The 15,823-nt window shown below is 41.1% G+C and overlaps 1 protein-coding gene across 1 annotated transcript in view; it reads right to left on the bottom strand.

The window, feature by feature from the left end:
• si:ch211-156l18.8 (probable G-protein coupled receptor 158) overlaps window positions 1-15,567 on the bottom strand; it is a 167,008-nt gene extending 151,441 nt beyond the window's left edge. The window contains 1 exon segment of the mRNA XM_036555211.1: window positions 14,587-15,567. Within this exon segment, the coding sequence (XP_036411104.1) occupies window positions 14,587-15,566 (980 nt within the window). The 5' untranslated portion in view covers window position 15,567.
• Between the last annotated feature and the right edge of the window lie 256 nt (window positions 15,568-15,823).

Raw genomic sequence — 15,823 nt, 5'->3', positions numbered from 1 at the left:
AGTGTCATTATCAGCAAAGTCAGTGACAAAGCATCAACAAGCAAGCTGAGGGTGAAGGGGTCCTTTTTGGGATTCCTAGTATGGCACACACAAGCACCTATTTGATGGGCCTCATCTATGCCTTAGAACTAAGCTGCCCCAAGAAAGAGAAATATGCATTTGAGGTACTTCAGAAAGTATTTCTAGAGCTTGAGGATTTGGACAAAAAATGTCTTCAAAAGCCGACAAGCTCAAGGTCAGTTTACTATCTTAAGAATTTGAATGGTTTTCATGAGGCCGTTACGTTTGGTTTGGATTGCTCTTGCACTTGGATTTCATTTGCACTTGCAAAATGCAATCATACTTGAAGACAAAACACAAGTGATCGTTGTGCAGGCAGTTTCATTTTTTGTGTGTAGTTGAAATCTTACAAGATGTTCACAGGGTAGAAAAAATGTTAAGTCTAATGAGAGATCACATTGACAGAAGTTCACCAAAATGTTTGAACCCTGGAATTTGAGGAGATTTAATTTTTACTTCCTCTGACTTCATGGTTTTCACCAGCACCCATTATGATACTTTTTCAAGGCAGCTGTTTCATGGCAAAAAGAACAAATTCACTTTGCTCATATAGTCTTTTTGTCATGAATGTGATGGTGCCTAACTGAATTTGTTTAAACTTTGACCTGGGGTTCGACCAAATTGTTCTCCATTGTTCAGGGAAGAGGAATCATCTTTTTGTTGGCAAATAAATCTTATCTGATGCTGCTCATATGCTGTTTGACTCGAGCACGTAATGTTTAAAGCAAAAGTAATTTCTTAACCCTTGTGTTCATTTCATGTTACCTACTACTGTGTTCCTGGTCAAAAATGCCCGACCCCTTATAACTGTTTATAAATCTTGTATTGTACATATTTTATCATTACATGTTGCATTGGATCTTTTTATCCATTTTATTTCTAGTAATTATGACAGGTTTTGTATTTCTATTTTGAACTTTTGGCCAGTAGGCCTCATTGACATGAGCTTATATAACGCGTCTTTGAGTAAAAGTAGCATTATTTATATATTATTTTGACTATAGTAAATAACAGAGGAAACATGTCCTGCTATTTATCACAGACTAATTTGTTTTAATGTTTAACCAGGAAATTTGTTTTGAAACCCTTTCAATTTTTTTAAAAGTGGCACAAACTAACATCTGTGGTGTTCCCGGTCAAATCTGACCGTTGTGAATTTATTAGTAAAGAAAGGACATAGGCCTAAGTCTATTTACACATTAACACTTTGCCATATTTCACAACATATCATAGAAACACAGTAACAACTTAAGTAACTATAACAGAAAGGTTCACAATCAATCAATCAAGAATCAACCATCACATGGTGGTTTTATGTGTGTTCATGTAGAGTACACGACTGACAATAGGTGATGGTTTTTGCATGTGCCTTGCAAATGTGTGCACTGCATTTTAGACACACAACACTTGTTTTTAGATCTCTTGGTGCATACAGTGTGCATCTCTTCCTTTTGTCTCTTCTGTCTGTGACAGTCACAGACCCATTCTGGCCCATGTATGTCTCTCACCAATGCAGCAGAGGGTAGTGCTCGAGGTAAATGTTGGAGCCTTTGTATAAGCGGTGTCACCATGGCTTTCCCCAGCTCTTCCAAGAATGGCCTCCTCTTAAAGTTCTTCCCCTGGTTCCAGCCTGGATTAATCTCCATCCACACCACGAAAGCATTGTAGGCTGACACATCTAGGATGTTGAAAAACACCACCATGAGCCATCGTGCTGTCATTCTCTTGCATGAGTATGTGCTAGTAACCTGCAAAAAACAATATAAGAATCAATCAATGAAACACGGAGTACATATAAGTGATATTTTATGTCTTGTAATGTAATGTGAAACATAACATCTTAGAAATTTCACACCTAAAACCATATAGATATCAGATAAATAGAATGGACTCCATATTGTTCCATACTGTTCACAACTTCAACGGGAAAAAGTATTTTTAAAAAATCCTGTCATTTTTTTAGGCCTCATAAAACAATTTGGTATTAGAAAAACAAGTACTTGAGACTTGAAAAATAAAAAGTAGCATACCTTATCAAGGTTGTCGACTCCCCCTTTGTTTTTGTTGTAGTACAGGACAGCGTTGGGCTTATTGTCCTCCCTGGTGCTCACAGTGTCATCTCTGTGCAGAGTGGTCATCAGTAGGACATTTTTATTTTTCTGTGGGCAGTACAACACAAGTGTGTGTATCGGTGAAGGCAAACTTGGATGAAAAGTGATTCCTGATTTTGGTAGTCAGTAGTGCAGTAGGAAGCTCGGGCTTGTTCCTTCTGACTGTCCCCACCATGGTCAGTTTTTTCCTTAGTAGCTCCTAGCCAAAATCATAGGATGTAAAGAAATTGTCGCATGCTATGCTATGTCCCCGGAGACCTGCTGTCGTTTCAAGGACCACTCACTTGTCCTGGTAATTTTCTGGAAGACCACCAGCAGTTTTGCCAGTGTACACCTCTATATTCCATGCGTAGCTGGTTTTGGCATCACACGCTGCCCAGATCTTTATCCCATATTTGCCAGGTTTGCTGGGTATATACTGCTTGAATGGGCAGCATCCTTTGAAAGTGACCATGTGCTTATCCACCGCGATGTCTGGACTTGGGTTGTAGATGTGTGATAGCCGCTCCACCCACTTTTCCCAAACCTCTCGGATTGCTGCAAAGTTGTCATGTAGATGGCGGCCTCGATTGTGCCTCGATTTTCAAAACAGATCACCCGTGACAACACACAAAATGTCTGTAGTGACATGGTGACACAAAAATTGCCCAACCTGACTGTGCATGCCATAAACTGGTGGTAGATTTGTTTCTGGATCTGTACACTCCAGACAGAATCAACAGACCCATGTATGCTTGGATGTCTGTCTGGTCTATTTCCTTCCAGTTGTCTTTGTACACGTGTTTCCCCTTCTGACACATCTTCTTCTGATGCACCTTCATCCTGGACTTTCCCCTCCTCACTAGTGTCAGGATCAAAGATGTGGTTAAGAGCCTCACATACAGTATATCGTTTGGTCATTGTGGTCCCACAAAGTGAATGGTGAGCAAGGCCCTAAGGAAGCTATATACTTGAGCTGCGGGAAAGGTTCTGTATATTATTTAAACACTGTTCCAATTGCTTGCACGAATATCAAACTTCCCACAACACATACTCATAATATTTTGTGTGAATGTTGTGGTTCCCGTGGAGGAAAGATTCTATTGGGGAAAGGTTCCAGAGTTGCCTGGGAAACCCAAGAAGGGTGTGTGTACGCACATGCATGCGCACATGCGGTGTGTGTGTGTGCGCGCAATCATGCATGCACATATGCGGTTAGGGAATGACAGTGTGTCTATATGATGGATGGACATGCTCCTGAACTCTCAGTTTCTCTCTTTTTCTCCTACTTGTAGCCTCACCCATTAATTTATAATGACCTTTAATTTTTGACACCACAGATGTACAAAAGTTAAATAAAACCCCCCAAAATTTAAGGAAAATGATCTAAATTTATTTTGTGTTTTCAGATGGCCTGTGTGGACAATGTCATGGAGCTTTATTCTAATCAGATGAAATAAACTAAGATTTTCAGACATAAATATTGTAAATTCAAATTGTAAATTCAAATTTGACCGGAACACAACAAGAAGGTTAAATTTAAATATGGAAAAAATTACATTGGAATATTCAGTATGGAAACAGAAAAATCAGTAGCTGATTAGAAAATGAAAGCTGATTAGAAAGCTGTTTCAGAAAAAAGTTGATTCAATCTGATTGTGTAAATTGCAAAAAATAACAGAAATGCATGTAAGAAATTTGAATAATTAAGCAGATCCTACAGACAAAATGATGACTGTGAAACTGCTATAATTAAGCTGAGTACTCTGCATTTTTGAGGTAAAAAACCTGAAGTAGGTCACACAAAGTATTTTCCTTTTCTAACAAAATAACACTCTGATTCAAATAGTTGCCTTAATTTTATTAAACAGTGTAAAGCACTGTATTTCTATTAGTGTAACTGATGAATTGGCCTTAAAAATTAATGCATTTATCTACAGCAAATATAGCATTTTCTGTAGCATAGCTACAGCATTTTCTCCCTGAACTCACTTAAAATTAATATATTTAGCAACAGCAAGCTCTAAACTGGATGCAAGGAAGTTAAACCAGTGAGTAAAGTATGTAACTTGGATAGTTTACTAGCTAACTGTAAAAATATTTCTTTTCCACACTAACTTAATGCTTCTGCACATTTCTCACAATTATGTACTATATTATCATAATGATCATGTTGTATTTTCCATAAACATCAGCCTTAGTTGAGCTCGTAACATAACAAATCCTAGAAAACAGTGTTGAGCAGCAGAGGGTATAACCTGGTTTCTTGTTTTTTCCAGCTTGACTTAGCTAGCTGAGTTGGGAAGAATAGCTTTAGGGAGAATGGTTTATAAGAATGGTTTACACTTCACAAGACGTATATACACTATATGGACAAAAGTATTTGGACGCCTGACCATTACATTGTAATGACATTGTATTCAAATACATATACTTTAATATGGAGTTGGTCCCCCTTTGCAGCCATAACAGCTTCCACTCTTCTTGGAAGGCTTTCCACAATATTTTGGAGTGTTTCTGTGGGAATTTGTGCCCATTCATTCTGTAGAGCATTTATGAGGTCAGGTACTGATGTTGGACGAGAAGGTCTGGCTCGCAATCTCCGTTCCAGTTCATCCCAAAGGTGCTCGATGGGGTTGAGGTCAGGGCTCTGTGCAGGCCAGTCAAGTTCATCCACGCCGAACTCATCAAACCATGTCTTTATAGTCCTTGCTTTGTGCACTGGGGCACAGTCATGTTGGAATAGAAAAGGGCATTTCCCATACTGTTGCCACAAAGTTGGAAGCATAGCATTGTCCAAAATGTCTTGGTATGTGAAGCATTAAGATTGCCCTTCACTGGAGATAGGAGGCCTAGCCCAAACCCTGAAAAACAGCCCCATACCATTATCCCTCCTCCACCAAACTTCACAGTTGGCACTCAACAGGACACGTTTCCACTGCTCCACAGTCCAGTGTCTGTGTGCTTTTCACCACTCCATCCGATGCTTGGCATTGGACTTGGTGATGTGAGGCTTGCATGCAGCTGCTCGGCCATGGAAACCCATTACATGAAGCTCCTGCTGCACAGTTTTTGTGCTTACATTAATGCCAGTGGAAGTTCGGAACTCTTCAGCTATGGAATCAGCAGAGCGTTGGCGACTTTTACGTACCATGCGCCTTAGCAGTCGTTGACCCTGCTCTGTGATTTTACGTGGTCTTCCGCTTTGTGGCTGAGTTGCTGTTGTTCCTAATGCTTCTACTTTCTAATAATATCACTGACAGTTGACTGTGGAATATCCAGCAGGGATGAAATTTCACAAACCGTCTTATTGCAAAGGTGGCATCCTATCACAGTACCACGCTTGAAGTCACTGAGCTCTTCAGAAAGACCCATTTTGTATCACAAATGTTTGAAAATGGAGACTGCAAGGCTAGGTGCTTGATTTTATACACCTGTGGCAACGGGTCTGATTGAAACACCTCAATTCAATAATTAACAGGTGTGGCCAAAGTATTATATGTCCATATAGTGTACATATAAACTTCTAAATTATTGTGAGACTAGGCTTATACCGCAGTAGTTAGGGTTCCCACCTTTGGGTTAGAGTCCCACAGGTTCTGTTATGTGTTTATCTGTGCTAGGGGTTAGAGTCCCTGCCTGTGGGTTACAGGTCCACAGGTTCTGTCTGGGTTCAAGTCTGAGTGTTTTTTTCTTATTATCATTTGTTTGTCTTTCCCTGAGGTTTGAATCCCCACCTGTGGCTTAGAGTCCCACATATTCTGCCTGTGTTTGAGTCCCAGTGCTTTCTTTGTTTTGTTGTCTTTTTTCCTCTTCTTTTCCTTGTGATGTGTGAATATGTTTGAGAGTAACAAAACTGGTTGTGTGTAAATGTTTAACAGTGCTCTGTGTTGAGAGTTTTGCATGTGGCAGTTACACTTTAAATCAACGTATTCCATGTTGTGAGTTCTAACAATTGATTATGTATTGGCACATCTTGTGTTGACAAACTGTGTGTAAAATTAGGGTTGTGTGTGTGTCTGGAAAACAACTGTTATTTTCATTTGTGTTTGGAAGCGAGTGTGTAAATTATGGGCGACAATGAGCAGCTAGGTGTAGCAGGATGAAAAGGTTTGTTAGCTGAGGTCTACAAAGAACTCCGGAAAGTGTACAAAATTTCACAAGAAATGCCCAGATTTTCCTGAGGATGGTTACTGACAAAGCGTGTGTAGTTGAAGGGCTAGCAACCACTGTAAGAGAATTACTTGGGGTGGTTGAGGCTGAAGCAGTACCTAATCAAATTTCAGCATAGGGAGCAGAGTTGAAGCCTCTAGCAAGACCCTGTGTGCTTGCGGAAGGGAAGATTTGCACAAATTTTAGGTCTCCTGCACTTATCAGCCCAAGTCCGATGACTGAGAACACGGGCTTGGACCAGGTGACTAAATCTATGTAAAAGTTTACAGGGGAGCCAGCCTGACGCCTAGTTGGGAGGGTCCCATTCACGATCCTGCTGACAACACCCATGGCTGTAAGGGTCCAAGGCAAGCAGAGGTGGATCCACACCAGCCATGTTAAATGGAACCCACAAGATCAGACGTAAAGCCAAAAACAGAGAACAAGTGCTAGTAATTGTTCTCACAATTACACAGTTATCACAACTGACTCCAACACACTCCATAAATTGACACACCCCCAGACACTAACACCATTACCATGATCTGCACCACGTTGATCTTCATCTCCTTCTGGGTGATCGCGTCAGAAACAGAAGGAGCAGCGGACACCTACATCATTTTCAAGGGGACACACATCAACTAGCCTGGGCACAATGAGGAAGTGCCTGGCTGCCAAGGACAGAATTTCCATGTGGAACGCTCCACCAAAATTAATCATAAAGAACATAAGTATTTGTCTTGATCACAAGTGGAAGATTTACAGTGAATTATTCTGGATATGTTCGTTCACTGGATTCGTATGTTGTCAGTTCACTGGATTGTGTAGACCTAAGACTAGCAGAACTTGACACTACCATGGGGGCAACATCCTATGATACAGTGCAGAGCTGTACAGTAGTCCCTCAACAGGCCATCAGAGACCCCTGTCTATAAGGGGTGTAGCATGGGACCCTATCTACCATAACTAGGATGTGACAGAAGTCCCCAACATGAGTCCAGCCCAACACCACCACTGGCTGTAGCTGTGAGCTGTCATCTGCTGTGAGCTGTCTGTGCCACTGGCTCCCCCAAGGCAGTGAAGAAGGTTGGGATGAAGAGCTAAGGGTCCGCGCTGTGGCATCTATATGGACTCCAAGCCATTTCCCTGACCTCTGGATGACCTGAGGCATTACCTCACTAGATGCCCCAGCTGACCACACACCCAACAGAGTGAGTGTGTGCCCCTGAGGCAACAGAGACACAGCATGGACAAGTTAAGTCATTTCAGCCACTCAGGCTTCTCCTGGACAGTGCTGCTTTCCACTACAGCCCTGCCTAATGGTGTACTGTTTCTCCATACCCAAACCATAGCCCCGGCCCCCACAATCTCTCTCCAAAGCCAGATCCGAGGCATCCTGTAGGGCAGTGATCCCCAATAGGCGGCCTGCGGGCCACATCCGGCCCGTGAGACCCTCTGGCCCATTTTGACTTGCTGGTATGTGTGTAACACCTACCCTAACATGAAAAAAGTGTGCGAAGTGTGGAAGACAGTGCGCGCTGCTCTACTTTGTTTTGCCCTCATCGCACACCATACACTTGACCCACACAGAGCACGCATAGAGGTACACAGCCCCTTCACTAACAAGCAGCAGCCTATCACATTAGCAAATACAGTCAGTAAAATACAGGTAAGCAATCAATGACTCCTCTAAACGAATAACAACATGGCCGGCGCAAAAAAACGCAAAGTCGATCTGGAAAACCGTCAGTTCAAACCTAACTGGACAGAAGATTTTTGTTCTACCTGACCACGCCAATGCTAAACCAACATGCTTAATATGCATGCAGACCATAGCTTTCTGCAAAGCAGAGAATCTAAAACAGCACTTTAACACAATACATACAGACAGTTTCAATGCCACATACCCAGCAAAATCTGAAGTTGCACACATGATAACGGCATACGAGCACTCAGTTTCTACCATCAGTAAATCAGCATCTGGCCAAGAGAGCACCACAGCTGCATCACTGCAAGTTTCATGGACCCTTGCCAAAGCTAAGAAACCATTCGCTGATGCAGAGTTAATTAAAAAGTGTGCCATTGATATGGTTAGCGAGGTTTTAAGTAACGATGACAAAAACAAGAAAAGTGTTGTGGAGCTATTAAAGCAGGTGTCACTGTCAGCTAACATGACCACAAGAAGAGTTGAAGTTTTAGCAGAGGAGTGTTTTTCCAGTTTACTCACCGATTTGAAGAAAGCAGAGGCCATATCACTAGCCATCGACTCCTCCTGTGACCGGACCGATATGGAACATTTATGTGTTCGCAAGATTTTTTGATGGGAAGACATGTCAAGAGGAGCTGCTTTGTTTGCTTCCACTGCCTGGGCTTACAACCGGGGAAATGGTCTTTAACGAGCTGACACACTTCTTCCAGAAGAATGGCTTGGATATGAGAAAAATCGTGTCCGTTGTCACCGATGGGGCCCCGTTGATGGTGGGGCCACACAAGGGCTTAATAAGCAGGCTAGCTACCGTTAACCCAGCACTCTTGGCATTTCATTGCATTATTCACAAATCAGTGCTGTGTGCTAAACTCTGTGGGAAAATGAAAGAGGTGATGGACACCTGTGACAAGACTGGTAAACTTCGTTCGTCAGAGTTATAGTCTGCAACAACGCCTTTTCAGAGCATTGCTGGAGGAAATGTCAGCAGAACACACAGATCTTTTGCTGCATAACGATGTCCACTGGCTGAGCAAAGGCCGTGCGCTAGAGAGGGTATGCGCAATGAGATTGTGTCATTTTTATCCAGCATGCAAAGCCCAAGACTTCCACAAGTTTTTAAGTGACAACAAAGCGATGGCATGTGTTCTTTTTTGTGCGACATCATGTCTCATCTAAACTTAACCTGCAATTACAAGGCAAGAACCACACTGTTGCGGACATGTATGAGGCGGTTGACGCTTTCCGGTTAAAACTAAACCTTTTGGAGAAAGACATTCAGGGAAGAAAGTTACATTTCCAATGTCTGTGGGAGCATTATGAGAAGAACGCGATGCGGGAGGATCCGCTAATGAAGACGTTCATGATAAGCCTGGCTGAAAACTTCAAGGAACAATTTGAAAGCTCTTCTAAACTCTCAGGTGACATCCTCCTCTTCCTAAGACAGCCATTCTCCATTTCACCTGACGGCCAGTGGACTGCAGAGGCCAAAAAGCTGGTGCCTTCCATAGATGAGGCTGCTCTTCAGATGGAGATCTTGGAGATGGGAACAGCTGATTTACTCAAAGCGCAAGGGTGAGTGACTTTTGGATTAATGCGGTTCACCACGCCCGGTTCAAAAACGTGAGAGCTATTGCAATGCACCTGCTCACAATGTTTCCCTCCACATACATTTGTGAGTTATCATTTTCTGCAATGAACTCAATCAAGAACCAGGAAAGAAACAGACTCTCTGATGGACATCTTGGCCAGTGCCTCAGGATTGCCACAACAGAATACAGGCCTGACATCAGAAGGATTGTCACTTCTGTCACTGATTGGTGAGTGAAAACATCATGTATTCTTGTCCAGTTGCCAATCTTATTGTGGTAAATTAGCAATCACAACAATAATGCTAATAATTTAATTTATATCACTTCTAACATAACAGAGATGACTAAAAATAAAAATAGATGAAATTACAGTACAAAAATTTAAAAAATGAAGTATCACTGAAACAATAGCAAATAATAGTAAACTAATAATGATGTCTTGTTGTGTTATTATGGTATTTAAACTCATATTTTAAAAGTTAGAAACTGAAAATCTCTCTGTCTCTGTCTCTCTGTGTGCTGCTTCTGATGTCCTCTACAGCCTCTTCTTGAGATGAAGTTGTAGTAGAGAAGCTGTTGGTAGCTGTCTCTGCTGGTAGCTGGAAAGCTGTTTGGACATTTTGCATATGGATACACTGTCTTACAACAAGCATTAATGTTATTGTTGGTATGCACAGATGTCAGGGCTGTGTAGAAATGTTGCCACAGTTGTCTTTTGCCTCAGGATACCTGATACCTGTAGTTCTGTGATTCATTGTTTTTTACTGTTACCTCACTGGTTGCTATGCGGATACGATTATGTCTCACACCTTGGAACCTTTTAACTGTTCTCCTTTCATTTTCTTTTGTTACATGAGGGCACTGTATGTGCAGGGAAAGGGCAGTGTGACTTAAAATGATTTTGATTTGAGGGAGATACAAAAAAGTGTGGGCATTTTATTAATTATTAAATACTTGGTTTGGGCTTATTTTGTTTCAAGAATTCAGTTTTTCTTGCATGACCCTCAGTATAGGCTTTGAGAATTCTAGGCCAAAATTAAAACTACTATTAATGTAACAAATATGACTACTATTATTATTGTTATGAATATTCCTACTTATAATAATAATACACCAACAACAAAAGCACATAAAACAGTTTTTACTTTTACATTGGAAAAAGCCCCGGATGTTTCGGCCCTTGGCTTAGGATCCTTGACATAATTTTGCCCCCAGGGAAAACTAATTGGGGAACCCTGCTGTAGGGTTTAGGGGTGTGCTAACTGCATCTGGGTACATGGCTCCGCAGGGGTGAGCACCTGTATGAAGTGATCTCGAGTCAACCCATCCTGTACCGCAGAACACAGTCTATCAGAGTTTATCTAAATAAACTATTCTGAACACTTTTTGCTTAGTTCATTGCATCACAAGCTGTCTGCTGTTGGTAAAGAGGTAACCATTCACTGGGTTTCTGGGTGTCATCCTGGCAGACTTATATGTTCAGTTTCTGCTGCTGCAGAAAGAAGTGCTATGTTTAGCGGTTAACAAACTGAAGCTCTGCATCTGTCCTCCATGTGGCTCTGAAGCAAGAAATTAGTGACCCTACAAAGTTGCCTAATATCAGGTAAGTTTCTACTACAACTACACTAACAATTAACTTAAAGAACAACAACAATAGAAAAACAATGGATACATATCCCTCATTCTTATGGTAGTGAGATTTTAATTTGAATTTATTGGCATGTGCGCACCATCTTTTCAATCCCACAGGCCTGTGTAGTTTGGTTGCAGACAGAGGGGCTTGAGCTGATTACCAAAAGTGAAACATGGTGGCAAAACACCATGCATTAGCAAACATCAGTATCAACTAGTACACCTTGCTAAATTGCATAATCATAAATATCAGGAACATTAGCTATTATCGCACTCATATAGTAACCTATATCTTTTGGATGTAGCATTAACTGGCTTTCAACTGCCTAATTGCCTGTTGATTTTGAGGGAATTTTGATTGCATGATGAGCAGAACAGGCAAAGGCATGGGCATTCTAAAATAATCCTCCTTCTCCATGCAACAGTGTAAATTTTGCCAATGGGTGATTAATGTAAAAATTAAATCAACATCAACATTCCACTTTGTGTTCAAAACAACTAGCATCTTGGTTTCTTTTTTGGGTTTCTTAAATGTAAAAATCCAGAATGTTGTGTTATTGTGACATTTTGAAACAAACAGCTCTTCCCTTTGTGAGGTTTATTGACCCCTGGGCAAAGTCAAGACATGCTGGCTAACTACTATAACTAATTAGCTGTGTACAAGTGCATACAGCACTTAGCTAACTAAAAAACTACTACTGCCTGAAGTTTATCATACTACCACTGATTTTACTGAACTAACAGATATGAAAATAAGGGACTTATCAAGTTGGTTCACCACATCCCAGAGTATTTGAGAGAGTGGCCCACCTCATTAATATATTAGACAGAGATATACATAAATAAACAAGCGTAAGTGTAGAAATGTGAAAATGGAGAATTAATGAAAAACATTAAATTTATTTATTTATATTTTTGTCACCGTTTGTGCTTCATAGTAGTAGCCCAAAGAGAAGGACGCAAGTTTGGATGCACTTATAGTGCAATGAAAAGGACAATAAAAATCACAGCTGAAGTTGGCTATTTAGCTTATTAGCAATTTACCATTGTAGGGGACTGGTTACAGTGTTATTTGTGGCATCAGGTTTTGTGAACCATGTTCATTATAGCAACTAAATGCATTCTTCACACAATTTTTACCATACCCACATATTTACCTCACATTATGCACACTTACCAAGAATGGTGTGTGTGTGTGTGTGTGTGTATATATATATAGGTGCTGCAATTGATCTTGACTTGTACAACTTATACACAAACATTGATTCATTTATATAACTTCAGTTTAATGTACTGTAGATTTATTGTTCATCGGGTCTAGGTGTTTCAAAATATTGCTGGTACAAGCGTTGTCCAGATGGGACCATTAATTCCGAAATATACAAATACAAGTGCGAGAAAAATAGTGGTGGGCCAGGATTATTGCATACTAGATATCAAAAAACACTTTTGTAAGAAGACATTTTTGTACTTCAGTGTTTGTTTTAAAATAATGTTTTAAATACAGTATTTTCAAAATAATGTTAGGTTTGTTCGCAAGATTAGAAAAACGGGTTAGAATTGACTATAAAAAGATTATAAATTGAGAATCGTCTGTTTTGACTAAATTAATGTAGTTGACAAGGTGCAAAAGCAGCGCTAACCAGTTTGTGCCCCAACAATAGTTTGAGCTCATGTTTAAATAATTGTTTTCATATATTTTCTGTAATATAGGGTGGCCAGCCTGTGACACTGGGGCCTCATGTGGTCTTTCAGAGCTACATATGTGGACTCAATTTATGATAAATATATTTATACTGGGTCCTAATGCATAAAATGCTATTGCAGCACAGACAAACATGAAAGGTTCTTGAGCAAGGAGTGTGTTGAGTGTCAAGTATAAAATAAAATGGATTCCACATTTAAATGTATTCCTGGATGAATAGTAAAAGTTTCAATTTTGATTATGTGTATTTATTTCTCAGATGCTCTCATCCAGAGCAATCTGCAATTTGTCTATTAAAATTTTGAAAACATTTTTATGTTGTCCTTTGACAATGTTGCTGGTAATTTTTTTACTCCTGCTGTGGGTCAAGCTGATCACCTTTGCACTATATTACTACGTGTATTAAAATTTGATTGATTTCACAGTTTCTTATTTAAAACATTTCTCTAAACACAGGAATTATCACAGAGCACTGGTGGACTGCGTGAACTAAATGAATATGAAATGTTCACAGAATGCATTACATTGAAACAATGTGTGTGTCAGTAGATATAACATGAAGTGGGTGAAACAGAATTGCATTTGTAGTTTACCAACAGAGATTTATTACCTAGAATAATAGCATTAAATGCAATGAGATGTTTTTAACTATGCTGTCGTATGAACAAAGAGATTTCCTGTCATGTTACATATAGTAAGCTACAATCTTGAAAAGATGAGAAACCATCCAGAAAGCTCATGGTAGTGAAGAAGAACGAAATTTTCCCTCCATCCCCTAATGACAATGTAAGATAACCATAAGGGGCAAATCCGCTTTATCTTTTTAATAGATTGGAGAATTAAGCCAACCTGAAAAGAAACTAAGCTGTGACAGATGCAGGGCCTCTGCACTGATCAGCAGTTGACTTGCTTTACATAAATAGAGAGTGGAGTATGTGTTGAAGTAGATGAGATGTTATCTGGGAACAAAAATGAATAAATAACTGTTCTACCAGAATGAGTAGGCTGGAAAAAACTTGTTCACATGTCTTAATAAGTTATCGTAAAACAGAACGACGTCTGACAGCAACTTGTGTTTTCAGTCCTGGATGGACGGGGACTGACCTGGGTCTGAATAAGCTAAAGGGACATTTCAGTAAATGTCAAGTATCTATGAATGCCTGCTTTGATACAATATGTGCAGTTGTGTTCAGTTTTTTCTAACCATCAGATATTAACAGTAAATCACACTGACAACAAACAACCCATCATTTCAGTTAAATGGCTTGTAATTTAAAATTTGAAAATATTGTAAAATATTGGTATTTTCCAGGTAAATTACAAAGGTTTGCATAGGGTCAAACATTCATTATGTTGTTGCTTGTACCACATTTTAACAAACAACATAAATCTTGTAGATACACAAATATGGCTTCTTTTCCTAAGCACTGCTCTCGCTCAGCCCGCTGTCTATAGAACTCTGGCAAAACACAGCTGGATGCCCTGATACCAAGCAAATCCTTCCTGCACATTACTGGTGTGCCATATGGGGTTGGATGGTCATCCTGTCCCAATTATCACAGGTTCCACTATCACTGGCCCTTTTTTTAGAAAAAGCCACCCCATATTACACACACACACACACAAACGTAGTGAGAAGCAGATACTGACCTGAACTCGGGACTGAGATCAGGCTTGAGGCCATAGAAGGACGTAGAGAGAGTAAGTAGCCAGCCAGGCAAAAAACGCCCACCCTCACACTCGAGAAAGGGTGCATTGGCCCAATGCACACCATCACGGTTTGTCACATAGCTGTCACCTCGCCCCCATTTGGGGGTGTCCATGGTACGCAGGTCGTTAAGGAGTACCCGCTTGGAAAGAGAAGGGGCCTGTTGGGACAGCTCAGGGAACTTGAGAGCAGTAAACCAACTAGCATCAGGGGCAGGGGGTGGTGGGTGCAGCATCTCCCAAGTAGAGGACAAGTCCTGTAGCAAGATGTCCTGGGATTTGGAGGAAGGCCGAGAGGCCCGTAGCACCAGTTGAGGACGGGGGGCAGTGGGCTGGGCATCAAAGGTTAGGAGGGCCCTACGAATTAGTGGATCACTCTCCAGCAGACCTCGGACCAGGGCATGGTACCACTCCATGTCCTCTGTAACACTGCTTTCACGCAGGTCATTGGCCTGGAAGATCATGTTGAGGAAGTTGGCAGCATTGGTAAGAGCATCTAGGGAAGGGCGAAGGAAGGGTTGAAGTCCAACTGGGACACTCTGTACCCCAGGGAGACGGTAGGCCCGTGAGCAGTTTGCCAGGGTAAGGAGGGTGGCATTGCCATTGTACAGGTAGGCCTCCGCCGGTGCCCACTCATCCTCTTCTGATGGCTCCATACTGGGGCTTAGACTAGGGATGGGGGAAACAGAGCCAGGCTGGGGATTTACCCTCCCTCTTTCCAGGGGCTCCTTGGTAGCCAGAGGGCTGAAAGGTACCTCTGTCTGGAAGACTGGAGTGATCTGAGCAGACAACAGTGGTAGAAAAAGCAGCAACAGTACAGCCAAACTATCGACTTTAAGAATACATCCCTCTCGAGTCATGATTGCTTTGCTCTTCCTTGGATCCTTTTCTCCTTTCATTTCAGATTTTGGCCGATTATCCATTAAATCCTAGCCAGGGTCATTATGGCAGCTCCATTTCACTCTGCTCTCTTTAATTCTTCACTCCTCTATAGCTCTCCCTCTTGTGCACCAGTTTGATCCAGTCAGACAGAGGAAGAAGAGGTTACAATGATTCAGTGCTTGTTGTAGAAGAAATCACTCTGCAGCATATCACACTACCCATGCCCCTTTCTGAAGCTACATCTGCCTCCCCTTTCCCCGGAGCATCCAGTATATGTTGGAGCATTCAGCGTCTCTGT

This window comes from Megalops cyprinoides, chromosome 1 (assembly GCF_013368585.1).
Source record: "Megalops cyprinoides isolate fMegCyp1 chromosome 1, fMegCyp1.pri, whole genome shotgun sequence".
In the NCBI taxonomy this organism is placed as follows: Eukaryota; Metazoa; Chordata; class Actinopteri; order Elopiformes; family Megalopidae; genus Megalops; species Megalops cyprinoides.
The sequence above is the reverse complement of the archived record's forward strand: the minus strand, read 5'-3'. Positions and strand labels throughout refer to the sequence as shown.